This window comes from Equus quagga, chromosome 13 (assembly GCF_021613505.1).
Source record: "Equus quagga isolate Etosha38 chromosome 13, UCLA_HA_Equagga_1.0, whole genome shotgun sequence".
Classification (NCBI taxonomy): Eukaryota; Metazoa; Chordata; class Mammalia; order Perissodactyla; family Equidae; genus Equus; species Equus quagga.
In genome coordinates, this window is record NC_060279.1 from 94791478 (window position 1) to 94819239 (window position 27762).

Genomic DNA, 27762 nt, shown 5'->3' on the forward strand with positions numbered 1-27762 from the left:
CACATCTAGGCAGCAGGAATCTACTACTGACAGGGCATATCCCTCTCCTCCCTACCTCCAGTGTGAATCCCTTCCCATGACTTTTAAAAAATCTCTCTCCCGCCAGGTGTGAACACCCACAAAGTGTAGCTCTCCACGGAATGCAGTGTGAAGCCCCAGGAAGCGGTGCATTTGTTCATTCGTGCCCCTGCATGCCTAGAGGAGCTGTCTGGAAACTGCGCCGCCCTAAATGTTAAAGTCTTGGAGGAGGTGACCTGTCCCCAAGGCCCCCAAGCCCCAGTCCAGGCCGCGCGCGTGGACTACACTGCAGCGCGCGCCACCCTACACGAGCACGTTCTCTCCCCTCCCGGTGGCAACAGGGCTTTCCGCGGGGCCGCGCCAGACTTTCCGAGGTTGTTGATTGGTCATAGGCCCGGCCACCCAACAGCCAATCAAGCGGGGGAAAGGTGACATCACTCGTTCTCCTCCCCTTCCCCCCACCCCAAACTTCTCTACTCCCGGCTACCGGCAGCAACAACCACGTGGGGGAGGGGTAAGAGAGTAGAACCCGGTGAGGTCATTGCGCCGCCCCGGCCGCTGCTGATTGGCTGCGGGGCTCACGAGTGGCGGTTGGCTGCTCCTCGCACCTCCCCCTCGTGCCGCTGCCGCCGCCACTGAGAGGAGCCACTGGCGACGCCACAGCCGGGAATCCGGGTGAGTCGGGGCCCTAGGTCTAAGACCCTCCGGGTGTCCAGTGAGGCTCACGAGGAACTGCCTTTTTCGACTTTTTCTCCTCGCCCGGGTTCTTTGGTGCTCCAGCCACTCTGTCACATGGGAGTTGTAGTCTGCCTTGTACCGTCGACTATGGGCCGGAGACGTAAAAAGACTACCCTTCCCAGCAGGAACTGCGACTAGCCGGTCAACAAACGCTGAGGCCACGCCTTCTAAGCCTGATCATTGGACAATCCGTCCCTCAGCCCCTCCTTCTTGCATTTCATTGGCTACTGTCCCTCACAGAGGCTGGGTTCCGGCCTAGAGTGCAAGGCGACTGGGTACTGTATTTGTCATTCGGCACTAAGACGGCCTGCAATTGGTCAATGCTGGTGTCTATCACTTGTTGTAGGCAGATCAGACGGTCGTAGGCTCAGGTTGATGTCGGTCCCAGAGGGAGGCCGGTCTTCGACTTTGGCCCCTCCCCCTAGCGCTGCCGGGTGGGCACGATTGGTTGTGGCGAGCGTCGCTCGTCGTCGAGAGGCGGAGCCTACCAGGCTGCGAATATCTATTGGCCTAGGACGGCGCCGGTCAGCGGGGTTGTGGCCGGTGATTGGCTGGCTGCTCCAGCTGTTGCAGGTCCATTCACCATTTTGTGTGTTGGAGTAAAAAAAAAAGGGAGAATCGAGAGGGAGAGCCGGAGGGGGGGCGGGGAGGGACCGGACCGGACCGAGCCGGGGCCACGGCCCCCCGCCCCGAAACCCCGCCAAGCCCGAGGTGAGGGGCGGGGCCAGGGTTGACACGGGCAGGGGGGATTTGGGGTGCTGGGGGCCGAGAGGGGACAGGTGGCAGGGACGGGGAGGGGGGAAAGAGGGAAAGGGGTGGGTGGGATGGTGGGAAGGGGGGACAGAGTGGAAGAAGTGGTTTGGAGGAGGGGTGACAAAAAATAGGTGATGAGGAGGGGGTGGTGGGCAGAGAATGGGTAACAGGAATGGAGGGGTGACAGGACTAGATCAGGGTGACAGGGAGAGGGAGGGGACAGAGTTGGAGGGGGTGACAAGGAGAGGTGATGGGGAGAGAGGGTGACAGGTCCAGAGATGGCTGACAGGAGAGTAACTGGGAGGAAGAGGTGACAGAGATAGATGAGGGTGACAAGGAAGGGGTGACTGAGGAGGGGGGCCTAGGGTCGGTGAGGACAGAGGTAGAGAGAGAAGTGGTGACAGTATGGGAGACAAAGTGGCAGAGAAGCTGGTACCAGGAGGGCTGATGAGAGCAGAGGGCATTAGACTCTGAAGAGCCAGGGCCTGGGCTGGCCTAGGCTTCAGGAGTTACTGCTCAGATTCTGAGGGAGGTGAGGGCCCACAGGGCCTTTGGTGGGAGTTCTCCAGAGTGGAGTGGACAGGAAGAGAGTAGGCCCCAGGGGAAAGAAAGAGGCTTGGCTGCTGGGGTGAAGAGGCTGAGCCAGGCAGCAGGGTGCAGGGTGCCAGGCAGTGTGGTTGTAGGCCCTGGGTGGGGTATGCAAAGGTTTGTGTTTGGGCAGGACTGAGGCCGGATCTCAGTCCCCAGGATGGTGGCCCAGCCGGTCAGTGGGGAGAAGGTGGTTGTAGCAGCCCAACTCCTGGGCACTTGGATGCCTGCCCCAGTGTGAAAAACCCCCGGGTCCTCCAGGCTCTGCCTATGAGGACCCCAGGATTGGCTCAGAGAAGAGGCCGCCTGGGACTGCGGGGTCCACAGGAGCAGCAGGCCCCAAGTAGGAGAGCATAAGGTCAGGGGTCCCGTGGGAGCCTAAAGACTGAGTCGGGGGAGCCTCCGATTGTGTTTGGCTTATGGTCCTGGGCCCCCAAACCCTCCCAAAGGCTCCCTTTTGGTCTCTCAGGTTCTCTTAGTCACTTCAGAGTAAAGTTTTTTCCCTTTTCTTTTCTCAGGGCAGCTTGAAAGGGGGCGGGCAGTAATGACTGTTCAGGAAGTGGGTGAGGTTGGCCTGCTGGGCTGTCCTGCTTTCTTTGACCTTCTCCCACTTACCCCCACCTGGAGTTGGAGGGCATATTTGGGGGCGAGGGGGGCCCAGCTGGCTCAGCCACCCTGCCAGAGCCAGCCCAGCCAGGGCGGGGATGCATGCAGGCCAGAAGTGGGGGCTGGGTTTGCGGGTATCACGCTGGGTGCTGTGGGGGGAGGGGCAGGCTCTCATCCAGTGGGACAGCGGAACCCTGGGGTGTAGCTCTGTCTCCCACTGTGTGATGACGTGTGTGTGCTGGTGTGTGTGTGTGTGTGCGTGTGCGTGTGCTCATGCACGGCCCCGTGGCAGCACTGGGTATGAGCTCTTGCCCCAGACGTGCCCCTGCCTGCTCCTTGCCAGGATCTGAGGAGATGGCTATACCCGGCAGGCCCGAGGTGCAGAGCAGAGTGGGCAGCTGTCCCTTGGGACTTTCAGCTGTCCACTCCTTCCCACAATGCCTGGCCATGCCAGGCTGCCCAGAGGGGTGAGGGGAGGTGGAGAGAGGCTCACATCACAGCCCAGGCACCTCCCTTTCTGTGCATGTGTGCCTGTGCATGTGTGTGTATGACTGCGTGTGCTCTCTGGACGGTGACAGTGCAAGGAAGCATGCCCTCTGGATCATGTGACAGGCGGCACACTGAAATGGTTAGGAGTACAGACTCTAGAGCCCGGTTGCCTGGGTTCAGGCCCTAGCTCTGCCATTTCCTAGCTGGGTGAATTTGAACAAGTTGCTTGATCCCTCTGTGCCTTGGTTTCTTCTCCTGTAAAGTGGGGCTGATAGTAGCACCTGCCTCTTAGGGCTGTTGTAAGGATAAAATGAGTTAGGCCCTGGTCTTGGCACAAAGTGAGTGTTCCATAGGTGTGAACTGTTGCTGCTTCTCACACCCCCCGGGGCAGTCAAAGTGTGTGCGTGTGCCTGCTGTGTCCTCTGCAGAGGGAGCAGATGTATGTGAGTGTCCCCAAGGAGCCAGAGTGTATAGCTCCGGGAATGTGGGTGCCAGTCTGTGTCTGGGTGCTGGCCAGGGGCCCACATGAGATGGGGACAGCCAGGAAGGAGGCCTCAGGGATGACGGAGTTGAGATGGTAGCCTTAGCAAGTGGGAAGTCTTGGGGGATGCTGGGTCTGGAGGGTTTCCTAAGTTGCCCCCGATGATCCCTGTCTGCTCTCCTACCCTGCAGGTAGACAGAAGATGAAGCCAATGAGGAAGGCATGCACTGGCCTCCCAGGTCCTGGCAGCGGCGGCAAGTCCCCACCAGCCACCAGGGCCAAGGCCCTGAGGCGGCGAGGGGCTGGGGAGGGCAACAAGCCAGAGGAGGAGGACGACGAGGCACAGCAGCAGCAGCAGCAGCAGCAGCCAAGCCCAGAAGAGGCTGAGGAGGGTGAGGAGGAGGAAGCTGAGCGAGGCCCCGGGGCAGAGGGGCTGCCCCCGGAGCTGCACCCCGACGACCCAGCCCCAGGCCCAGCCGAGGACCCCAAGGTAGAGGGAGAGGCAGGCCGCTGGGAACCTTCACTCAGCCGAAAGACAGCCACGTTCAAGTCTCGAGCGCCCAAGAAGAAGTACGTGGAGGAGCATGCGGGTGGCAGTGGCAGCGGTGGGGCCGCTGGGGCCCCTGAAGAGCGGTCGCGGACCCCCGAGGAGGCTGGTGCCCTGGGTGTGCCTCCACGGCCACCCACCTCCACCCGCTCCTCCTCCACTGACACAGCCAGCGAGCACTCAGCTGACCTGGAGGATGAGCCAGCTGAAGCTTGTGGGCCAGGCCCCTGGCCCCCAGGTGGCACCAGTGGTGGCTATGATCTGCGGCAACTGAGGTCCCAGCGGGTGCTGGCTCGGCGTGGGGATGGCCTCTTCCTGCCAGCTGTGGTGCGCCAGGTGCGCCGAAGCCAGGACCTGGGTGTGCAGTTCCCTGGGGACCGGGCCCTGACTTTCTATGAGGGGGCACCTGGCGGTGGCGTGGATGTAGTTTTGGATGCCACGCCACCACCAGGCGCACTGATGGTGGGCACAGCCGTCTGTACCTGTGTGGAGCCTGGCATGGCTGCCTACCGTGAGGGTGTGGTGGTGGAGGTGACCACCAAGCCAGCTGCCTACAAGGTCCGCCTCAGCCCTGGCCCCAGCTCCCAGCTGGGTCCACCAGCCACCCTACCACAGCCCCCACAGCCACCACACCGTGAGTCCGAGGAGGCTGTATGGGTAGCCCGCTCCAGCCTGCGCCTATTGCGGCCCCCCTGGGAACCTGAGGCCTTGCCCAGGAAGCCCTCCAAAGGCCCTGAGGAGGAGCAGGCTGAGCCTGGGGCCACCCTGCCACCCTGCCCTGCTGCCCTGGACCCCAAGCAGCCTGAGGATGCTGAGGTCTCCAAGATCAGCTTTGGTGGGAACCTGGGAGCTTGTGAAGAGGGCGAGGAGAAGCACCCGCCAGCCCTGGGCACCCCAGCCCTGCTCCCACTGCCCCCACCCCAGCTCTTGTCACCGCCACCAAAGTCCCCAGCCTTCGCAGGCCCAGGCCGCCCTGGTGAGCAGCCTTCACCCTGCCAGGAGGGGAGTCAGGGCGGGAGTCGTAGCAGCAGCGTGGCCTCTCTGGAGAAGGGGGCTGCGCCGGCCGCCCGGGCCCGCACGCCACTGACAGCCGCCCAGCAGAAGTATAAGAAGGGCGATGTGGTCTGCACACCCAACGGAATCCGCAAGAAATTCAACGGCAAGCAGTGGCGACGGCTGTGCTCACGCGATGGCTGTATGAAGGAGTCGCAGCGGCGGGGCTACTGCTCGCGCCACCTGTCCATGCGAACCAAGGAGATGGAGGGCCTGGCGGACAGTGGCCCAGGTGGGGCTGGGCGACCTGCCGGCGTGGCAGCCCGTGAGGGCAGCACCGAGTTTGACTGGGGTGATGAAACTTCGCGAGACAGCGAGGCCAGCAGCGTGGCTGCCCGTGGAGACTCACGCCCACGCCTGGTGGCCCCTGCTGATCTGTCCCGCTTTGAGTTCGATGAGTGTGAGGCGGCTGTGATGCTGGTGTCCTTGGGCAGTTCACGCTCGGGCACTCCTTCCTTCTCCCCTGTCTCCACACAGTCGCCCTTCTCTCCCGCCCCATCACCCTCACCCTCGCCGCTCTTCGGCTTCCGCCCTGCCAACTTCAGCCCCATCAATGCTTCACCGGTCATCCAACGCACTGCTGTACGCAGTCGCCACCTGAGCGCCAGCACCCCTAAGGGAGGCGTGCTGACGCCACCAGACCTGGGCCCCCACCCGCCGCCACCTGCCCCCCGAGAGCGCCATTCCTCTGGCATCCTGCCCACCTTCCAGACCAACCTGACCTTTACCGTGCCCATCAGCCCTGGGCGGCGGAAGACAGAGCTCCTGCCCCACCCAGGGACATTGGGGGCCCCTGGCACAGGGGGCGGAGGAGCTGCTGCAGACTTCCCCAAGAGTGACAGCCTAGACTCTGGTGTGGACTCGGTGTCCCACACACCTACACCGTCCACACCGGCTGGCTTCCGGGCTGTGTCACCTGCTGTGCCCTTCTCCCGCTCCCGCCAGCCCTCACCGTTGCTGCTGTTGCCCCCACCTGCTGGCCTGACCTCGGATCCTGGGCCCTCTGTGCGCCGGGTGCCTGCTGTGCAGCGGGACTCTCCTGTCATTGTCCGCAACCCTGATGTGCCGCTACCCTCCAAATTCCCTGGGGAGGTGGGCACTGCCGGAGAGGCCCGGGCTGCAGGACCTGGGCGAGGCTGCCGAGAGACCTCGGTACCCACCGGGGTAGCCAGTGGGAAGCCTGGCCTGCCCCCACCTCTGCCAGCCCCAGTGCCCATCACTGTGCCTCCAGCTGCGCCAACTGCTGTGGCTCAGCCAATGCCCACCTTCGGCCTGGCTTCTTCACCCTTCCAGCCAGTGGCCTTCCACCCCTCACCTGCTGCCCTGTTGCCCGTCCTGGTGCCCAGCAGCTACACCAGCCATCCTGCCCCCAAGAAGGAAGTCATCATGGGTCGGCCTGGCACAGGTAAGAGGTGTCGGGGGGATGGGCACAGTGAGCGTTCATTTTGCACAGGGCCTCTTATGAACTGGCTCTCAGGAGAGGTGAGCTCCCTACCTCAAGAGGGTTTCAAGGGGAGGCTGGGCTCCTCTGCACAGCTGTTGCAGTGGGAATTCACGCATCAGGCAAGGGACTGGACTTTGAAGGCTCGAAGCAGAGTTTCCAGAGGCTGCCTGTTGGGAGTGCACTCTTGAGGGGCCCATCAGTCAGCAAATCTTTCCTGAGTACAGGCTTGGAGCCAGGATGCCACAGAGCTGATGGGGTAACAGAGATGACAGTCATGACGACAGCTCCTGTGTCTGAAGGACTGGCAGGGGCATCGCCATAATAAGCGCTACGTGTGGGTTATCTCGCCAAACCCTCCTACCCACCCCATAATGTAGCACTCACAGCATACTGGGCCCTGTTCTAAGCCCTTTTCAAATATTAGCTCATTTAGTCTTCACAACAATGTGACAGGCAAGTGTTATGATTATGCTCGTTTAGAGGAAACTGAGGCCAGGTTAGTAACTTGCTCAGGGGCACATGGCTAGCAAATTCTGGAGCCCAGGCAGGCTGGCCCATGACCACTCAGCTGTAGTGCTGGGTTACAAGTGGGAAAACTGAGGCTCCAGTGGGTGATTCTGCTGGGAGTTGGTGGGACCAGGACTAGAGCCTTCATCTTCACCGCTGCACCCAGTAAACCTCACAGGTGTGGTCAGTGCATGGAGGGGAGCTGGGGTGTGCTGAGAACACCTCCAGGTGTGACTCGAGTCTGGCTGCCCTCAAGACAGGGCCTGTAAGCCAAGAGTTGAGGGATGAGTGGGAACCAGCAACCATGGGGCAGAAGAGCATCCTAGGAAGCTGATGGGAAGGCTGTAACGCTGGAAGGAACATGGAGAGGAGAGGAGAGGAAAGCCAGTGTGGCAGGAAGACTAAGGCCAGGGGCAAGGAGAGTGGCATTTCTGAGATGGTGCTGGAGAGCCAGGGGGCCAGGCCAGGCTGGGCCTTGTCGGAGCAACTCTCAGGGTGGGTGACAGACCTGTCACCAGCCCCTTCCCTACCGTCTTTTTCTTATTTATTTATTCGTTAAGCTGATGTTGACTGAAGGCCCCCTCTGAGCCTAGCTCTGTGCTTGTTGGTGCTGAGGACACAGCCCTGTCTTCACAGGGCTCACAGTCCCTAGAGTAGACAGACCTATCCCTAGACAGTGACTATTCAGAGTCATCAACGCTGGGCTGGGGGAAGCCCAGGAGGCTGTGGGAAGTCATAGAGGGCTTCCTGGAGAAGGGGTCAGGGGCCTCTAAAGTGAGACCTGAAGGGTGTACAGAAGTGAGCCTGGCAAGGCCAGGAGGAGGACCTTCAGGCAGAGGGAAGAGTTTGTGTAAAGGCAGTTTGTGCAAAGGCCTTGAAGTGAAAGCAAGTATTTGAAGGAAGTTGAATGTACAAAGTCAAGGGGTCTAGATGGTGGGTAAGTGTTAGGATGTGTGGCTGTGTTGGTGAGCAAGGGTCAGAGCATAGAGGGCCCTTATGAGACTTGTGAATTTTATCCTGAGGACACCAGGGAGCCATGGAAGGTCTTGAGCCAATCCAACCATGGCTATACCGTGGAGGGTGAGTTCCAGTCCCTGGACCAGAGGTCAGGAGGCCAGGGAGGAAGGAGGCTGGGGTGTGGATCTGGAAGGAGCCACTGTGCCTTGGGCTGGGGTAGAGGCCAGTGCAGGAAGGAGCCCAGGCCCAGCCCAGATTCAGGCAGAGGGACCCATGTACTGAGGTTGTGAGCTGTGGTTTTCACCCTGCCCCCAACATTTTTTACATTTGTTCCTATAGTTGATATGAGCAAAATTCCACAGAAGTGGGCACAGCAGGGATTTCTGTCCTTAGGCAGATGATGAAATGGAAGCAGAAGGACTCCAACCATCCCCCTTTCCCCCACCCCCCCGCATGCCTTCAGCCCCCAACATTGCCCTCATAGCATCATCTCATGTGACTCTCACTGTTGCCCTGTGGGGAGGGATGGCACTGACGCAGGTGACCTGAGGCCTACTGGGGCAGGCCCAGCAGGGGTTCCTGCCATTTTCCAGATGAGGAAAAGTGAGGTCCTGACAAAAGAAGAGTCCTGATTGAGGTCACCTTGCCAGGGAGGGGCAGGACCAGGCCTTTCACCAGGTCTCCCGATCTCCAGGTCACAGGACTCTGACTAACAGGAGTTACAGTAATAATAATTTATTGAGCACCACCCAGGCATGTGCCTGGCACACTGCTCACTAAGTGCTGACTGAACATTTATTCACCGAATCCTCACGAGGTCCTGGGAGGTCAGCATCATTACTAGTTCCAGTGGACAGAGTGGGAAACTGCAGCCCAAGAGGTTAAGTGACTTGCGCAAGGTCACCCAGCTAGGAAGAGGGAGAGCCAGGATTTGAACCCAAGCTATCTGGCTCCAGAGCCCAGGCTCTTAAGCACTCTCAATAATAATGATGATAACAGTAATAGTAACCACTCTTTATTGAGCATTTATCATGTGCCCCACCTCAGGTGTGGGGTCACCTCATCGAATCCATTTCATGCTGTAAAGTGGGGATTACCAGCCATGTTGTCAAGGCGAAAACTGAGGTTCAGGGAAGGGAGGCCCCTTGCTGGAGGCCGCCTGGTCGTCAGAACTTGTCCAGTGCCTGTCCTGGCGGTTCTGAGCAGCGCCTCCCTGACAACACCCCTGCTGAGGTATCCAGGCTGCCCTCAGGTTCCCAGCCAGCAGGCCCTTTTGTTCTTCTCCCAGAGGCCTCCCTAAACCCTTGGGAGGTAGGCACCTTGCGGCCTTCTCCCTCTGAGGCCCAGATAGGGCAGACTGTGCCCAGTGTCATAGTGAGGCTAGAGTCCTGTCCCCTTCTGTCTGCCTATGCCAGGACCTGACCCTCACTCCGGGAAGCAGGTGTGAGGGGGTGGCCAGGGGCAGCTTGCCTGCTCCTGCCCCCCGCTAGGCATTTGCTTCCGCTGGGGGACGTGCCGGGGCAGGCGGCCGGCATTCTCCACATTCTGCGCATGGCCGGGCCAGCCAGCTGCTATTGCCACCTCCCTCTGACTGTTCCCGCCTGCTCCACAGGAGAGGAAGCCGCCCCGGGGCCTGCAGCCCCAGCCCAGGAGGCCAGATGTCTCAGCCCCATTCCTGGCACAGCCTCTCTTCCAGCTCCCAGCTCCTGCCTGGCTTCCCCGTATTGACAGGCAGTGCCCCTTCTCCTGGGCCTCTGTCTACCCGTCTGCCTCTCTTTGGGTCACTGTATGTCTATCTCTCCCTTGGGTTCCTGTGTCTTTCTCTGTCTGGGTCTCTCTCTTGACCTCTGTCTGTCTGTCTGACTCTCTATCTGAGTTTGGCTTTCTATACCTTTCTTGGTTTGTCCCTTCCTAGATACTAGTCCTTGTCTAAACTTGCATCCGACCTTCCTTCTGTTTTGGCCCCCTCTCTTGGGATCCTGTGTTGCTGGTTCAGCCTTGGCCTCTCCCCTGGCCCTCTTTCTCGCACTCCTTAGACTTAACTGCCCCCATCCTAGTCCCCCACGCCCACCCTGTGCACATCAGGTGCTCTGTTCCTTAGAGTCAATGAACAGTTGCTAAGCATCAGGTCCCCTACTCCTTTCTTGCAGAGTGTTGGGAGGTTGTCCAGGCCTGGGAGCCCCCTCTGGCTCCGTGACAAATTAACTGCCCACTGTTGTCCCTGAAACCTGCTGAGAGGTGTTGGGAGTCATCCTGCAGACCCATCTATATCCAAGCACCTGTTCCCAAGACAGGCAGGAAGGCGGAGGCTGTCTGGGCCAAGCTAGGAGATCCGGCTTTGGGGGAGAAGCAGGAAAGCAGCTCCTGTGCCCACCCACCTGCTAGAGGGCATGACCCAGTTCACCCTCCACCTCCCACAGCCTTTCAGGAGTTAGTGTCAGCTCCATTTAACTGAGTCCCACACATAGTCCACCCCAACGGGTAGGACCTCAGAGACCAGGCAGTAGCTACCAGCTATGCTTGGGCAGGTGGGGAAAATGAGGCCAAAGAGGGCCCGAGGGTCTCCTGACTCCCCAAATCCAGATTCTGCTAAGCAGACTTTCTGTCTTATCTCAAACAATAAACCCCATCTCTCCCACCAGAAGTCCTTCCTCATCCCTCCACCAGGCCAGAGCAGTCCTGGGGTAAGTGGGTGGGGAAGGCAGATGTGGATGCAGGCACAGACAAGGATGAGCAGAGGGAGGCACAGAGTCTGGGGAAGCTAGAGGATGGAGACTCTGTGGCTCCATGCGGGGTGATGAGGGAGGTTCAGGAAGGCTTCTCATTAGAGGTGACATTTGAGCTGAAGCATGGAGGAAGGAGTGGATTTCAGGGTGGTGAAGGAAAGGGAAGGGCCATCCAGGCTGAGGCCGCCCTAGGAGCAAAGGCCAGGAGGGGTGAAAGTGCATGACCTCTGAGTGGCTAGCTGAGGCTGCAGCTGACACTAGAGCCTAGGCTTGGCGAAGGGTGCCAAAGACGACGGGTCCAGCCGGGCCAGGCTTGAATGCCAGGCGGTGAAGAGCCAAGAAAGGACTTAGAGCAGGAGAGAGAAAAGGCTGGATCTGGATGTCAAAATCCCTGGAGACTGCCCTGGTGAGGAAGGAGGCTTAAGCTGGGAAGAAGAGGATGAGTTGCAGAGAGGAGAGACGGGGCGTTTGTGAGGTAACAGGAGTCTTAGAGACTTCGTGGAAGAGCCCCCAGCACCAGGCGCTGCGAGGGGTCAGGGTGCCTCCTGGCGGCGGCGGGTAGTGGGGCAGTCGGCGCGCGCATGCGCAGCACGCGCGCGCCGGGGAGGCGGGGTGCGGCCCCGAGCCCCCGGCGCCGGGGCATTAATGGCTCCATTAGTGGCCGGGAGGGAGGCGCATTAGCGGCGGCGACGGCGTCTGGCTCCCATTACCACCGGCGGCAGCGGCTGCACCGCAGGCGGCTGGACCCTAGCCCGCTGCGCCGCCTCCTCCGCCCGCACCCCATCCCCTGTTCCCGCTCCCCACGGGGGCCTGGGCCAGGGAACCCCTGTCTCCCTATTTCGGCGGAAAAGCTGATCGTGAAGCCAGGCAGACCTGGGTTCAAATCCCAGCCTTGCCACCTTGACTGCAAATCCTATCCCCTCTGAGCCTGTTTCTTGTGAAGCGGCGGGGAAACGGTGTAGTGGGGCTTTGTAGATCCGGACGGGCACCCCGAGAGGGCCGCGCCCAGCCCCCGCCGGCACCTAGTGCGGCGGGTTCCCGCGCCCCGGGGAGTAGGCCCAGGCGGCGTGCTTCCGTCCTTCCCATTGGCCGCCGTCTCGCCCGCCAACGCCGATTGGCCGAGACCTGCTCCCCAGCCCCGGCGCCATTAACCCCTGCGCGGCCGCGCCCTCGGGCCCAGTGGGGGGGGCCCCCCCCCCCCCCGCAGACAGCCTCGGTGCCAGCTGGCCCGCTCCCCGCCGCGGCCCGCGTGGGTGTTAGGCCGGCCGGGCACCCTCCCGCCCTCCCAGCACAAAGCAGCTTTGTGGGGCCCGCCGGGGGCTGGCTGGGGGCCAGGCGGCGAGTGGAAAATCTCGTGAGCGCGGGGAGGGGAGGAGAACTCAGGGCGGCGCCCCCTCCTCCGCCCGGGCCGTGGCGCCTCCCTCAGCCCGCGCGGACCAGCCCTCTAGGCCCCGTTGCCCATAGACTACCCCCCTTACCTCCGCCCCTTCCCACCCCCAAACCTACATCCCGCCCTCGGTCCTGTCCTGCCCGTCTCCCAATCCCTGGGGACCCTCCCCCACACCTCTCGCCTGCCTCTCTTTCCCTCCTGGTCCCCTTGCCTACCCCAGCCCCACTCACACTGACTCACCCTGGCGCTATTTTTAGGCCCCCATCCCTCCCGAGCCGCACCAGCCCAATCCTGGGCTCGTTCCCCAGGCAACCCTGGCGGTCGCCGACGCCGCCCCGGGGTGGGTGGGTGGGTGTGTATGTGGAGAGCGGGTGAGGGGAGCCGGGGACACTGGCGTGGTGAGCCGAGGCGGGGACCCGCGGGCGACGGGGGTTCGGTGCCTCTCGGGCTCAATAAACGGGCCCGGGAGTTCAAAACGTGTCTGCCTGTCCCTTAGTCTGTCAGCATCTCTGGCTGTGCGCCCCAGGCCTTTGGGCAGGCCTCAGCCTGTGCCACCCTGGGTGGCAGTTGGTGTCTCTGTCTGGGCTCCCTGCCCCAGGCAGGGGTGGGTTGGTACTTTGGGGGCTGTTCAGGGCCAAACCTTCTGTGGAATTGGTTATGGGGTGGTGCAGGGAGTGACTGCACCATACTTCTGTCGAGTACCTGCCTTGAGCGAAGAATGACGTTGCGCCCCTCTCAGAAGGGGCTGGGGCCCTGGTTTGGGGAGCCCCTTCTGCCTTTCCCAACTAGGGAGGCCCCAGTTACTGTTGGGGTGGCTGGAGAGATGGAGCCATCTGGGGATAGGACCTGCTCCTCCTTCTCCCCTCTTAATCACCCCCACCCAGGGTTCCTTCGCTCCAAACAATGGAAGCTAAGTATAGGGCTGGCCCAGTGCCCAGGGCAGGGGGGCCCTTCCCGCCCGGATTCCGGCCCCTCCCTGCCAGGCTGGGCCCCCACTTGGCTGTACCCTACCCTGTAAGGGGCCTCTTCCATCTCTCCTATGTGGGCACTGTGTCTTCTAGCAGATGTGCAACCTTCCCAGATGTGTGGGGCCCTCTTTCCCTGCTGTGCCAGGCCTAGCTCTTTTTCTCACCCAACGAAAGTGCGGAAGCTGAGGACAGGGTTTCTCCGAGCTCTGTCCCTGGGCTGCCTTGTAGTGGGGAAGGGGTTAACTTTGCCAGTAGGTGACTCACCGGTGGGGAGAGGAGGGGGCAGTGGTGGGGAGATAGCGGGCCACATTGATTTCAGCCTTGATTTCTGCCTCATGTTGCAGTCCCTGGGGCAGTGAGGTAATGGAGGGTCTGAGTCTGGGGCTGCATAGGGAGGAGGGGGCAGTCACCTAATAGTCCCGCTGGTAGCCCTTCCAGGCTCACAGCCAAGTGTCTGGCCCTACAGTCTCTGGAGGTCAGAGGGCTGCAGACCTCCCCTTCCCCTCTGGGCTCAGGTTACCTGGTTTTTGCCCCTCTCCATGCCTTCAGCTCTGTCAGTGAGTGAGGGAGGCTGGGAAAAGGGTCTGTCTGCACCTGTCGCTGACCCCACCTGTGTAGAAGCCCAGTCTTGGTCCATCTGAGCCTGTACAACCTTGACCTGCCCAGATGTGGCCCTAGGCCTCTGCCTCTACTGGGTGTGGCCTCAGGGCCCCTCTTGGGTGATCCAAGGCCTTTGCCACTCTGCCTGCTGGGCCCCAGACCCTTGCCTGTGTCTCCGTGTGTGCCCTCTGACCTTTCTGTAGTTCACCAGTCTTTCTGTATCATTGTCTGACCATATTCCTGGGCCTCTGTTTGGGAGCCTCTGCCTGTGTCCACCCTGAGGTTAAATTTTCAGTAGTAGAATGAGCACTTGAATTGGAGCACTGGGCTGTTATGTTCTGGCTGCATGATCTTGCACAATTTGTTCAGTTTCTCTGAGACTCATTTTCTCATCTGAACAATGGGCATAATAAAGTGTACCTCCCTAGTGGCTGTGATGATTTAATGAACAGGATAATACATACAACCTCTCAGCACATAGCAGCCCCAGTGTTCGTTTCCTTTATTCCTCCTGGCCCTTTTCTGGAAGAGGTGGCTCCCAGCCTAGAGTGGTAGGGCCAGCCCATGGTGGTGCTCTGGGGCCCCCTGCCTTACTCTGTGAGGTAGAGGGTCACAGGTGGCTGCTGAGGGTCAGGCAGGGTAGCTGAATGACCGTGAATGGCCATGGCTCTCTGTATACCTGATGGGCCAGGGTGCTGAAGTGGTTACTGCTCACCATGGTAAATTTATATAGTGTATGGGGTCAGTATGATGGCTGTGCATTACCCTGTTTCCGGGACAGGAGTGCCAAGAAGGCCGTATGGAAGATCGAAGAGTGTGTGTGGTTGTGTGGGAGGGATGGGGGTGGGGGGTGTGATGGACAAATGGTGGCTGTGATGAGGTGTGTGAGATAATTCTGCCTGTTTGATATGTTGTGTTTGTATGATGATTCATGTGGGCTGTTGGATGTGTGATGAGGATCTGTATTGGTTAAACATGTATGACAGCTCATGTATGAAATGGGTGATGTGAAGAGGGTGGGTGAGAACGAGTGTATATGATGGTGGGTAGGGAGTAGGGTGGGGTAGTACATATATGTGAGCAGGTGTTCGAGGTGTGTGACTTAGTGTGTGACAATGTGAGTGTAAGACCAAGGGTACATGTGACCGCGGGGTGTGTATGATGATGGGTGTGGCAGGAAAGTCGGTCTATGAGGAGGGGCTGTGTGTGTGTGACTGCTGGTGTGAAGGCTGGAGGGCTCAGGGGTGGCTTGCCCAACCCTCCGCGCAGCTGGTCTGCCCTGCGGGGCTGTGCGCGCCCTGGCCGGCGTGAGGGAAGCGGGTCGAGCCGCGCGTGAGCGTGTTCCTCGCGCAGACTGGACACACACACCGCCACACACAACCCCGGGGCCTCCGCAGCGCGGCGCCCCGAACCGCCCCTCTGGCTCGGTGCCTCTACTGCAGTGCGCCCTCCCTGCCACCCTCCTCCCATGGTCCCGCCCCCGGCCATTTCGGGGCCAACCGGAGCCCGCCCCGCCCTGCCCTTATTTGCATATGACTGACGTTCCCTTAGGGTGGCCAATGGGGGCGGGCGCGGCGGGGCCTGACCCGCGCGCGGCGGCGGCAGCCAATGGGCTCACGCGTGGGGGGCCGGGCTTGCGCGGAAGGCCGCGGGGGAAGCGGGGAAGGGGCGGGGGGAGGCGCGGCGGGGGGAGGGGAGCGCGTAGTAGTGGCGGGGCGGGGAGGCGGCGGTGGTTCTGCGCGGGGCTCGCTCGGAGCGCACGGACCCACGCACGCTGGTCCGTCCGTCCGCCCGGGGCCGGAGGTCGACCCGGCGCTGAGCCGCGGGCCCGGGGCCCGGAAAGGCGGGGCGGCGGCGCCGGCAGCCGGGGCGCGCGGGGCCAGAGCCGTTACCCGCCGGAGCTGCGAGGGAGGGAGCGAGCGAGGGAGCCAGCGAGCGGGGAAGGGAGGGGGCCGCCCCCGCGCACGCGCGCCGCGCCCCGCCCCGCCTGCCCCGCCCGCCGGGCTCCGCGCGGGAGGAGGGAGAGGGAGGGGGCGGCGCCGATGGCCCCCGTGCCGCGCGCCCCGTGACGGCCCCCGCGCGCGCCGGGGGGCGGGGCGGGGCCGGCGCGCTCTGACCTCCCCCGCCCCCCCGGGCGGCGGGAGGCAGGCGGTGCTGTGCGCAGGCGCGCCCGGCAGAGACCCCCCGCGTGGGGCGGCCAGAGGGGGTGGCGGGGGGGGGGCATGCGGCGACGGCCTCCAGCTCCCCCCGGGCCGGAGCGGCGACGGCCGAGAAGCCGGCGGCGGGCGGAGCGGCGGCGGCCGCTGAGGAGGCGCGAGCCCTGGTCGGGCCCCCCCGCGCCGGACCATGTACTCAGCCCACAGGCCCCTGGTGCCCGCGTCCGGCGCGGCCTCTCGTGGCCTCGGCATGTTCGGTCAGTAGCGTCTGGGCCGTGGGACTGCAGGGGTCAAGGTGTCGGCGTGCTAAGTGCGGAGTAACGGTGATGGGGGTATAGGACAGGAATGGTAGAGGCAGAGTGAAGGGATGACGGGGAAAGTTACAGAGCTCGCTTGGGCCAAGTGGTAAGTGACGGCAGGTGAGAGTGCAGTGGAGTGATGGGAGTGAGGAGTGGGGAGTAGCTAAGAGACAGCTGTGCTACTAAGGTGATGGGATGAAACAGGTCCGTTGTCATTGGAGGTGAGCGGTGCAGGGTAATTGGCTTCAGAGCATGGAGTAGAATAGGAGCAGCTGAGACCTGCTGGTCCTATGTGCGGAATAGAGGGGGAAGGGGCTGTGATTGAGTAGTGGGGCTAAGGACAGGGCTTGGGAAATGAGTGAGGCACTCAGAACAGAGTGATGGGCTGGAGTGTTTGTGATGTGCTTTACTGAGGGGTAGGGGAGAGACCCGGGAACCTCGAGGATAGTGCACTGGGGAGGAGTTCAAGAGGGGCAGGACCAAAGGACTGTTCCACTATTGTCTGCTGGGCCCCTTATTCCCCACCCAGCAGAAGATGGGCTTCATCAGAGGAGGCCCTGATGAGAAAGATCTTTGTGAAGAGAGGGACAGGTCCAGGTCCCTGGGGGCTGTATGGGGTTGGAGGGCTGAGCAGGCTTTTGTGTCCCCAGTGCCCCAGGGGTAAGGGACAGGTTCATCATAGCATCTGGAGTTCCCTCCAGTGCTGGCTTCCTTATCTCTCTGCCGTTGCCTGTCTACTTTTTCTTTTGTCAGCCTTTCAAAGAATCGGGTCTCAAGGCCAGTGTCTCACATAGGGAGTCCAGGCTTCTGAAGGCTTGAGGGGGTCACCCCAGGTCAGATTGATCTGCATCGGGGGAGGTCTGGAATGATGGAGACCAGGGTTAGGGCGTTTCCCTCCTCCCTTCATCGTCTTCCCCTAGCAGGGGCCTCCTCGGCTGGTTCCACTTCCCCCAGGGAGGCACCAGTGAGAGGGAAGCCCACTCCTAGCCTCAGCCCACCCCAGGAGTCCAGCAGGGGTGGGTCTCAGCCCAGGGCTTGCCCTCCTACCACCTAGCTCCTGAGGCTGAAGGTTGGACCCCTGGGACCGGCCCCCTCCTGAAGGAAGTGCCTTCCTGTGTATAGCCTCAAGGAAACACCTGGCACTTTTGCTTGCCCTGGGCAGAGACTTTTAACAACTTTGTTGTGTGCTCCATTGTCTGTGCCTTTTCTTCCGAAGAATTTGCCCCACTCCTCTTTCTGGGCAGGGGAGCTGGGCTCTGCACCCAAGATAAGCTCAGGGGTGTAGAGGGGGGAAGGCCTCTTCATAGCCAGTAGATTCTCTTTGGGGGTGAAGGGGAAAGATGCAAGGAGCCACCTGTGCCCAATCCGGGAAGGGCAGATCTGGTCCCCTGGGGTCTGTGATAGGAGCAGGGAGGCAGGGAGAGAGACTTGAGACCCCACACCCTGTGGGTAATGGAGAGAGGAGGGGAGGGGAGACCAGGCCATCTGCCTCAGGAAAGAGAAAGGGAGTGTGAGGTCAAGGTGAGGGGCCGTGTCAGATGGTAACATGGGTGCTGGGAATGTGGCATGACTGGAGAGGGGGGGTCCCAAGGCCTGTTCAGGTCCTGGGGCCTTGGGAGTGTGAGATGGCAGTCGAACATGGCCTGGTTTGTGACAGGAGCCAGTCGTTCCTCTGGTCTGGTCCCTCGTGGCAGGGCTGGTGGAGGTGGGGGAGGGAGTGAGGCCTGAGGACTATTTCCCTTCCTTGCTTCTGTTTTTTTTCTTATAAACCTAGAAACCTTTCAGGGAGGAGTTTATCCTGAGTGATGTTACATGCACAAGCCTAAGAGGCTGGGGAATAGGGAAGAGGGTACAAAGGATGGGTGGAGCCACCTCATCCAGGGTGGAAAAGAGCTTGAGTTGGGGGTCAAGGCCAAGCTCTCTTGCTGCACAGCTCAACTGGCCCCTTCCTACAGTGTGGACGAACGTGGAACCTCGCTCTGTGGCTGTGTTCCCGTGGCACTCCTTAGTCCCCTTCCTGGCCCCCAGCCAGCCTGACCCCTCTGTGCAACCAAGTGAGGCCCAGCAACCTGCCAGCCACCCAGTGGCCTCCAACCAGAGCAAAGGTGAGGGGTAGAGGGCTGTGGGAAGGCATGGGGATGGAATTGAGGTGGCCCAAGAGCCCCCTGAGCTGCTTCTCTACCCCCAGAACCTGCTGAGTCGGCCGCTGTTGCTCATGAGCAGCCACCAGGCGGGACAGGGAATGCTGACCCTGGGCGGCCCCCTGGAGCCACATGCCCTGAAAGCCCAGGGCCCGGACCCCCCCACACTTTGGGCGTGGTGGAACCTGGAAAGGGCCCCCCTCCCACCACTGAGGATGAGGCCCCTGGCGCTCCAGGAGAGCCCCGGCTGGACAGTGAGACGGAGAGTGACCATGATGATGCGTGAGTGCCCTGAGGCTTGGGACTAGGGGATGCAGTGGCCACAGACGTGGCCCTCACTGTCCCTGCTGCTCCTGCCACAGCTTCCTCTCCATCATGTCTCCTGAGATCCATTTGCCTCTGCCACCTGGCAAACGCCGGACCCAGTCCCTCAGTGCCCTGCCCAAGGAACGAGACTCATCTTCAGAGAAGGATGGACGCAGCCCCAACAAGGTGCCTCATTCCCACCTGTCCCCAGCTCGCCCTGTGGCCCTCCAAGCCTGACTCCTGGTCCTAACCATCCCATTTGGGCCCGTGTCTACTACAGCGGGAGAAGGACCACATCCGGCGGCCCATGAATGCCTTCATGATCTTCAGCAAGCGTCACCGGGCCCTGGTCCACCAGCGTCATCCCAACCAGGACAACCGAACTGTTAGCAAGATCCTGGGCGAGTGGTGGTACGCCCTGGGACCCAAGGAGAAGCAGAAGTACCATGACCTGGCGTTCCAGGTAATGCCTCCTTCTCTTGGCTCCTCCCAGTACCTCTGGTGGGGTGGATGAATGAAGGGTCTTCCTGCCCTCTTCTGCCAGGTGAAAGAGGCCCACTTTAAGGCCCACCCAGACTGGAAGTGGTGCAACAAGGACCGGAAGAAGTCCAGCTCAGAGGCCAAGCCCACAAGTCTGGGGCTGGCAGGAGGGCACAAGGAGACTCGGGAGCGGAGCATGTCGGAGACAGGCACTGCTGCTGCCCCTGGAGGTTAGTCAGCCCCTTGGCTCTCCTGCCCTGCCACCTGCCTCCCTGAGAGCTGTCAGCTACCCCCTGCTTGCTCACCCCCTGCCCCAGAAGTTCCTCTCTTTTTTTTTTTTTTAAAGGTTGGCACCTGAGCTAACCACTGTTGCCAGTCTTTTTTTTCCCCAAATCCCCCCAGTACGCAGCTGTATATTTTAGTTGTGGGTCCTTCTAGTTGTGGCATGTAGGATGCTGCCTCAGCATGGCCTGATGAGTGGCGCACAAAGGAGCTGGCAGTTGTTTCCTCTGAAGGAGCCTGGGAGGTCCAGACAGATAAAATTTCCAAATGGCATTCTCATTACTATCGGCCTTTTACTAAGCATTTACTACGTGCCAGGCACCAATGGGAGCATAACTGTTAGGGCTCAAACCCACGCTCCATTTTCCAGATAAGGAAACTGAGACTCAGAAAGGCAAAATCATTTGCTCGAAGTGACAAGAAACTAGTAAATGGCAGAGCCAGAATTTAACTCCCAGCTTGGCTGGCTCCCAAGGCCACAGTTGGAAGCCCCTCGTTGGCTGCTTCTCCTGACTGAGGGTGTCTGGTGTGCCTGGCATCGTTCTGAGGCACTTTTCTGGAGTGATGCTGTGGGTATGGGCCCACAGCTCCATGAGGGTGGGGTCGTTCCTTTCTCTCTGAGGTGAGGGGATTGAGGCTCAGACAGGCCAGTGGTTATTAGCTAGCCAGTGCCACACATCCCTGTGTCCAGGCTCTCTCACTCTCTCAGAGGGGCTGCCTCCCGGGGGAGCAATGGGCTGACTCCTTGCAACCCTAGAGGGCAGGAACCAGTGGGAAGGAGATGCTGGGCTGGTGGGTGGTGTATCTTTTCTGCCAGGTGGCCCAGGAATTCCAGCCTGCTTCTGCCCAGTACCTAGACTGATTTGCAGATGGCTTGGCCAGGCTAGGGGCTGGAGAGAGGCTTCCTGTCTGCAGCACTTCTCTTCCATTCTACAGTGTCCTCAGAGCTCTTGTCCGTTGCAGCCCAGACACTCTTGAGCTCAGACACCAAGGCTCCGGGGAGCGGCTCCTGTGGGGCAGAACGTCTGCACACAGTCGGGGGACCTGGCTCGGCCCGGCCCCGAGCCTTCTCCCACAGTGGCGTCCACAGTCTGGATGGCGGGGAAGTAGACAGCCAGGCACTACAGGAACTGACACAGGTCTGTGGTGCAAGCCATGGGGGCAGGGGAGGTGGACAGGGAGAGCTACCCGAAGGTGACAGCCCCAGCTGAGTTCTCCTTGCACCTGCTTTGCAGATGGTGTCTGGCCCTGCGTCCTACTCTGGCCCCAAACCTTCCACCCAATATGGGGCTCCAGGCCCTTTTGCAGCACCTGGTGAGGGTGGTGCCCTGGCGGCCAGTGGGCGGCCTCCACTGTTGCCCACCCGAGCCTCCCGTTCCCAGCGTGCGGCCAGCGAGGACATGACAAGTGACGAGGAACGCATGGTCATCTGTGAGGAGGAAGGAGATGATGATGTCATTGGTGAGCAGTTGCAGGGCCCAGAAGCCTGCCTGGGGAGCTGCAGGCTAAGGTTTGGGGGGTGGGCAGAGATTTGACCCAGGCTCTCAGGCCCCTTTTTTTTCTTCCCTTCCATGTTTGTGTATGATTGCAGGCATGTTCAGTTCAGGCCTTGCTGAGTAAACCCAGTCCTGCCCTCAGGAAGCCCCCAGCCAGGCAGGAAACTGGGAGGACACAGGCACAGCTAGGCTGTTGGGCACAGTGTTAGGTTTTATTATCTGCGTGCTCTTAGGCTCCCCCATTGGACAGGTGGCCAGACCCTGGGCTGAGGAACAGGTTTCCTGGAAACACTCACTGCCAGCTTGGGGCAGAACTGACGCCAGAGCCTACCTCCAGACTGTCCCTCCTGGGAAGTCCTGCACGCAGCCCCTATGCTTATCATGTTCCCTTCACTCCCTCAGCTGACGATGGCTTCAGCAACACTGACATTGACCTCAAGTGTAAGGAGCGGGTGACTGACAGCGAGAGCGGAGACAGCTCTGGGGAGGACCCAGAGGGCAGCAAGGTGAGGGCTTGGGACTTGGCGCTGTCTGGTCATACTCTTTCCTCGGAGGGGGAATGTCTGCTCTTGTGTGTGTTGACAGAGAGGGAGATTAAGGCCCAGAGAGGGCAAGCTATTTGCCCCATGGGGAACTGGGTCACAGCCTACGTGAATCGAGGCCTTCAGCTAGCCTGGCTGCCAGGTGGGATGGGGATGGCAGGGTGTGGGTATCCAGGCTCTCCTGACATGGGTGTGCCTCCTTTCTCCCTCCACCCAGGGCTTTGGCCGGAAGGTGTTCTCACCTGTGATCCGTTCCTCCTTTACCCACTGCCGTCCATCGCTGGATCCTGAGCCCCCAGGACCCCCAGATCCACCTACAGCCTTTGGCAAAGGCTACGGCCCCACCCCGTCTTCCTCCTCATCCTCGCCTGCCTCCTCCTCAGCCTCAGCAGCCACCTCCTTCTCACTAGGCTCAGGGACCTTCAAGGCCCAGGAGTCAGGTCAGGGCAGCACAGCAGGCCCACTACGGCCCCCACCCCCTGGGGCTGGGGGCCCAGCGACACCTTCCAAGGCTGCACGGTTCCTCTCAACGGATCCTGTTACCTTCCGACGCAAGAGACCTGAAAGCGTTGGAGGCCTGGACCCACCAGGTCCCTCAGTTATTGCGGCGCCTCCTAGTGGGGGAGGAAGTGTCCTGCAGACACTGGTCCTACCCCCAAACAAGGAGGAACGGGAGGGCAGTGGAGCCCGCATGCCCTCGGCCCCAGCCCCATCGCTGGCGTATGGGGCCCCAGCAGCGCCCCTGTCCCGCCCGGCTGCCACCATGGTCACCAACGTAGTGCGGCCTGTCAGCAGCACTCCTGTGCCCATCGCCTCTAAACCCTTCCCCACCTCTGGCCGGGCAGAGGTGTCTCCAAATGACACAGCAGGTGCCAGGACTGAGACGGTCACTGGGTCCCGGGCACCTGGGGGCTCCCCGCTGGGTGTCAGCTTAGTGTATTCGGACAAGAAGTCGACAGCAGCCACCTCGCCAGCCCCACATCTGGTGGCTGGGTCCCTACTGGGCACTGTGGGGAAGGCACCTGCTACTGTCACCAACCTGCTGGTGGGCACCCCGGGTTATGGGACCCCAGCACCCCCTGCTGTGCAGTTCATTGCCCAAGGAGCCCCTGGCAGTGGGGCCACTGCGAGCTCAGGAGCAGGTGCTGGGAGTGGCCCCAATGGGCCAGTGCCGTTGGGCATCCTGCAGCCAGGTGCCCTGGGCAAGGCTGGGGGAATCACCCAGGTGCAGTACATCCTGCCCACCCTGCCCCAGCAGCTTCAAGTGGCGCCTGCCCCAGCACCAGCCCCTGGGACCAAGGCAGCGGCTCCCAGCGGCCCTGCACCCACCACCAGCATCCGTTTCACCCTCCCACCGGGCACCTCCACCAATGGCAAAGTCCTGGCCGCCACTGCACCCACTCCTGGCATCCCCATCCTGCAGTCCGTACCTTCCGCCCCACCCCCCAAAGGTGAGGTCCCTGGCTGGGCAGCACAAGGAGGGGGGACAGCCCTTGTCAGCTCCCTTGTAACTTCCTCCTCTCTTGCCTCTTAACTTGCAGCCCAGTCAGTTTCTCCTGTGCAGGCCCCGCCCCCAGGTGGCTCAGCCCAGCTGCTACCTGGGAAGGTACTAGTGCCCCTGGCTGCCCCTAGCATGTCAGTGCGGGGGGGAGGGGCCGGCCAGCCACTGCCCCTGGTGAGCCCATCCTTCTCAGTACCTGTGCAGAACGGCGCCCAGCCACCCAGCAAGGTGAGGGCACCCTGGCTGTGGCCCCTCATTCATCTCCTCTGAGTGGTGGTCTCTCTGTCCTGTGGTTTCTGTATCTTCAGTCTCTTCTCCTTTTCTCTCTCTTTAATGTGTCTCTAGGACTCTGTCTTGCCATTTTCTTTCCCTTTTTCTGTGGATCTCGATTCTGCCCTCAGTGACTGCACCTTGTTCCTTTTCTGCAACCCTCATCTCTTGCTGTGTCTTCTTTCTCGTCTCTCCCTTCCTATCTCTATCTCGAATTTTGTGTTCCCTGTCTTTGCTGAGACCCACCCTTCTAGGTCTTGGTCTTCCCCTGCCCCACTCTGGGTCCCCAGCTCACAGCCTGCTGGTGGCCTTCCCCACAGATCATCCAGCTGACTCCAGTGCCTGTGAGCACACCCAGCGGCCTGGTGCCGCCCCTCAGCCCGGCCACGCTCCCTGGACCCGCCTCTCAGCCTCAGAAGGTCCTGCTGCCCTCCTCCACCAGGTAATGGCAATTGAACCCTCTCTGGAGGCTAGCCCAAGGAAGGGGTTGGGTAGGGCCTGCTCACCTCACCTCGCCTCTCTCCCTTTTCTTTCCCTGCGGCAGAATCACCTATGTGCAGTCAGCGGGCGGGCATGCGCTGCCCCTGGGCACCAGCCCTGTGTCCAGCCAGGCCGGAACGGTCACCTCGTACGGCCCCACAAGCTCGGTAGCCCTAGGCTTCACCTCGCTGGGGCCCAGCGGCCCTGCCTTCGTGCAGCCCCTGCTTTCAGGTGAGAGAGGCAGCCTGGCATGAAGAGCTCGGGACCCAGGGTGGGGCTGAGGCAGCCCAGGCCCTAATTCAGGGCCCTGCCTCCCCTCTGTCTCCCTTTCTGCAGGCCAAGCCCCGCTGCTGGCTCCCGGCCAGGTGGGCGTGTCGCCCGTGCCCAGCCCCCAGCTGCCTCCCACCTGCGCAGGCCCCGGAGGTCCCGTCATCACGGCGTTTTACCCTGGCAGCCCCGCACCCAGCTCCTCAGCACCCCTGGCCCAGCCATCCCAGGCCCCCCCAGGCCTGGTCTACACTGTGGCCACCAGTACCACCCCACCTGCTGCCACCATCCTGCCCAAGGGCCCACCAGCCCCTGCCACTGCCACCCCGGCCCCCACCAGCCCTTTCCCTAGTGCCACAGGTGGGTGTCGGGCCATCTCAGGGCCGGGTGAGTTGGGGGACCCAGGGGATAGGCTCCAGGCAGGCCTGGCTCAGCAAATGCTCTTCTCCTCATCAGCAGGCTCCATGACTTACAGCTTAGTGGCCCCCAAGGCCCAGCGGCCCACCCCAAAGCCCCCCCAGAAAGTGAAGGCAGCCATTGCCAGCATTCCCGTGGGCTCCTTTGAGGCAGGTGCCCCTGGGCGGCCTGGCCCTGCACCCCGGCAGCCCTTGGAGCCCGGCCCAGCCCGTGAGCCTCCTGCCTCCGAGTCTGAGCTTGAGGGGCAGCCTACAACACCGGCTCCTCCACCACCCCCAGAGACCTGGGCTCCCACTGCCCGGAGCAGTCCCCTGCCACCTCCACCTGCTGAGGAGAGGGCCAGCACCAAGGGCCCTGAGACTACGGTGAGTGCCTGGCTGGAGGCTCCTGCTGCTGCTTGATTCTGCCCTCAGCCTACTGTCTGCTCTTCTCTCCTTCTCTTCCCTGCACGCTTGTCTGAACCGTGCTCTGTGGGGCCTCGTCTGTCCTTCTTGTTAGTCTGTGTGACTGGGCCTTTAAGGCTCTGTATCTCAGGCGGTCAGCATCCATCTCTTTGTGTTTCTGGGTTTTGCCCCATTCTGAACTCAGTGTTCTCCATCTCCCTGCCACCCCCACCCCAGGCCAATAAATTCCCCAGCTCATCTTCAGACTGGCGCGTCCCTGGGGTGGGCCTGGAGAGCCGTGGGGAGCCTCCCACTCCTCCCAGCCCAGCCCCAGTTCCAGCCCCAGCCCCTGGTAGCAGCAGTGGCAGCAGCGAGGGCAGCAGTGGGAGGGCAGCCGGGGACACTCCCGAGCGCAAGGAGGCGGCTACTACCGGCAAGAAGGTGAAGGTGCGGCCGCCGCCCCTGAAGAAGACCTTTGACTCTGTGGACAAGTGAGCATGGGCTGGGGGCCGTGGTGGAGTGTGTGGGGTTGGTGGGAGAGGGGGCAGCTGCAGGCTGGGGCAGGGGAGGTGACCCTGCCCACTCTCCAGCAGGGTCCTGTCAGAGGTCGACTTCGAAGAGCGCTTTGCTGAGCTGCCCGAGTTTCGGCCTGAGGAGGTGCTGCCTTCGCCCACCCTGCAGTCTCTGGCCACCTCACCCCGGGCCATCCTGGGCTCCTATCGCAAGAAGAGGAAGAACTCCACCGGTAGGCAAGCACGGGGCACCCAGGGTAGGTGGGGGACAGACTGGGGCCACCTCCACTGAGTTGCTTCTCTTTGACCAGATCTGGACTCAGCCCCTGAGGACCCCACCTCGCCCAAGCGCAAGATGAGGAGACGCTCCAGCTGTAGCTCAGAGCCCAACACCCCTAAGAGTGCCAAATGCGAGGGGGACATCTTCACCTTTGACCGTACAGGTGCCAGCGCGGTAGCAGGTGGAGCTGTGGGGGACCTAGGATTTGCAAGAGGAGTAGAGTCCTGGGAATGGGGTTAGAGATGGGAGAGGAGGGGTGGGTGTTGCCTTGAGGGGGGACAGCAGGTCAGGGGTGAGTTACGGAGTCCAACAGGCATCTAAGTTACCCCATGATCTTGGGTGGGTCCCCTCTCTGAACCCCACTGTGAAATAGAATTCAGTGAGGGCTGACATCAGTCGGTCAGTGTCAGGGGAGCAGGCTGCTGCAATAGGCTTGACCATGCTCCCTGTGCTGCTCCCAGGTACAGAAGCCGAGGATGTGCTTGGGGAGCTGGAATATGAGAAGGTGCCGTACTCGTCGCTGCGGCGCACCCTGGACCAGCGCCGGGCCCTGGTCATGCAGCTCTTCCAGGACCATGGCTTCTTCCCATCGGGTGAGCAGGTCTTGGAGTCTTGGTGGCACTTGGAGGGGACCTGGCTGCTCATCTCACCCTGCCCTCCCCACCTCCTACTGTCCTTTTGTCCCCAGCCCAGGCCACAGCAGCCTTCCAGGCCCGCTATGCAGACATCTTCCCCTCCAAGGTCTGTCTGCAGTTGAAGATCCGTGAGGTGCGCCAGAAGATCATGCAGGCGGCCACCCCCACAGAGCAGGCCCCTGGAGCCGAGGCCCCCCTCCCTGGACCACCCCCCACTGGCACTGCTGCTCCCCCTGTCCCCACTCCCAGCCCTGCTGGGGGCCCTGACCCCACCTCACCTGGCTCGGACTCTGGCACGGCCCCAGCTGCCCCACCACTGCCTCCACCCCCAGAGCCGGGGCCCGGACAGCCTGGCTGGGAGGGGCCCCCCCAGCCTTCTCCCCCACCCACTGGCCCCTCCACAGCTGCCACAGGCAGGTGAGGGGCCCTTGAGGAGATCCCAGGACCCACAGTACCCCCCTCAGGACATGGACAAGTATATAGGTGGCAGGAATGGGGGGGCAGGATGGATGCCTCCTCCCCAATAAAGCCATTTCGTCCTTTCCAGTTTGGGGCGGAATGAGGCCTGCTCCTCTTGTCTCTGCCCCCTCCCCCCACAGCTCCCTCCCTGTGACGGGGGGCAGCTGAGGGGAAGAAGGGGCACAGTCTCCCTCCACCGAGCCCCTGTACATAACCTGGAGTGTGTTACCTTCAGACCTTTTCACTTGTACTTTATGCAAAATGGCTCGTGTGAGGGCGCAAGCCGGAGGGTAGTGCGGGCCTTGGGCCACAGGGAGGTGCCTGTGGAGTAGGGGGAGTTCACGTACCCCTTTTTTCCCCAGAGGGGCTGGACTCAGGTTAGTTTGGGGGTGGGGGCTCCTGCACTTTGCCACAGGCATGGGGAGGGTTCTCTCCCCACCCCCTCTGCCCTCCCAACTTGGGTTGTACTTTCTAAGAAGGTGATTCCCCCTACCCTTGTCCCCATCCCCAGAACAAAACATGTTGATCATGTGCAATATTTCTTACTGTGCCGAGAAGCCGCAATGACCGAGATTAAAGCTGTTTAACACACCTGTGTGGCTGCTCGCTCTAAAGGGAAAGGGGTGTGGGTTGTGCCAGTCCTGTCCTCAGACAGCCACGGAGCTATACATTTTCCCCTCAGTGAGATGGGGGGACCAAATCCAGGACCACACCCTCCCAACATCAGAGGGACCATGTGGGCACAGCCTCTCTCCAGCTCTGGTGCTTGGGAGTCACGATGCCTATTTGCCCTCTTTCACAGGCATCTAACATGCACGGGCTTGGGGAAGGCCTAAGATGTGGTGCTGTAAGAAGGGCAGTTCACCCCCAAAGTTCCAGTTGGTCCTGAGAGGTTTGAGCCCAGAGGTGGCACTAGGTGGGGAGGCCAGTCTGCCCAGAGTACTGCGCTGTCCTCAAAGTGACCCCTGCTGCCCCCATGTGGCCTGAACCA

At 61.5% G+C, this 27762-nt stretch overlaps 2 protein-coding genes across 5 annotated transcripts in view; both read left to right on the forward strand.

The window, feature by feature from the left end:
* LOC124251347 (carcinoembryonic antigen-related cell adhesion molecule 1-like) overlaps nt 1-27762 on the forward strand; it is a 1036279-nt gene that overhangs the window by 528571 nt on the left and 479946 nt on the right. The window lies entirely within an intron of this gene.
* On the forward strand, nt 675-27362 carry CIC (capicua transcriptional repressor). 4 transcript variants are annotated; one of them, XM_046684050.1, is made up of 21 exons: nt 675-693; nt 3865-6678; nt 18276-18425; nt 18509-18743; nt 18824-18953; nt 19048-19230; nt 19312-19477; nt 20466-20668; nt 20765-20990; nt 21428-21531; nt 21785-23018; nt 23109-23296; nt 23659-23780; nt 23883-24049; nt 24155-24445; nt 24542-24867; nt 25123-25376; nt 25476-25630; nt 25709-25840; nt 26139-26270; nt 26366-27362. In XM_046684050.1, the coding sequence occupies exons 2-21, from the start codon at nt 3876-3878 to the stop codon at nt 26731-26733; spliced, it is 7569 nt and encodes a 2522-aa protein (XP_046540006.1). In that variant the 5' UTR covers nt 675-693; nt 3865-3875; the 3' UTR covers nt 26734-27362. The 4 variants fall into 4 exon arrangements, with proteins under 4 accessions (XP_046540006.1, XP_046540005.1, XP_046540008.1 ...); XM_046684049.1 differs by lacking the exon at nt 675-693 and adding an exon at nt 1364-1467; XM_046684052.1 differs by lacking the exon at nt 675-693 and adding an exon at nt 1364-1467 and having other exon boundaries at nt 25479-25630.

Bases quoted from the DNA above. Each gene is read 5' to 3' on its own strand.
- CIC (XM_046684050.1), top strand. From the start codon at position 3,876: ATGAAGCCAATGAGGAAGGCATGCACTGGCCTCCCAGGTCCTGGCAGC. The intron at 18,954-19,047 runs GTGCCTCATTCC...TGTCTACTACAG, and splicing joins ATGGACGCAGCCCCAACAAG to CGGGAGAAGGACCACATCCG. The intron at 24,868-25,122 runs GTGAGTGCCTGG...CCCCCACCCCAG, and splicing joins CCAAGGGCCCTGAGACTACG to GCCAATAAATTCCCCAGCTC.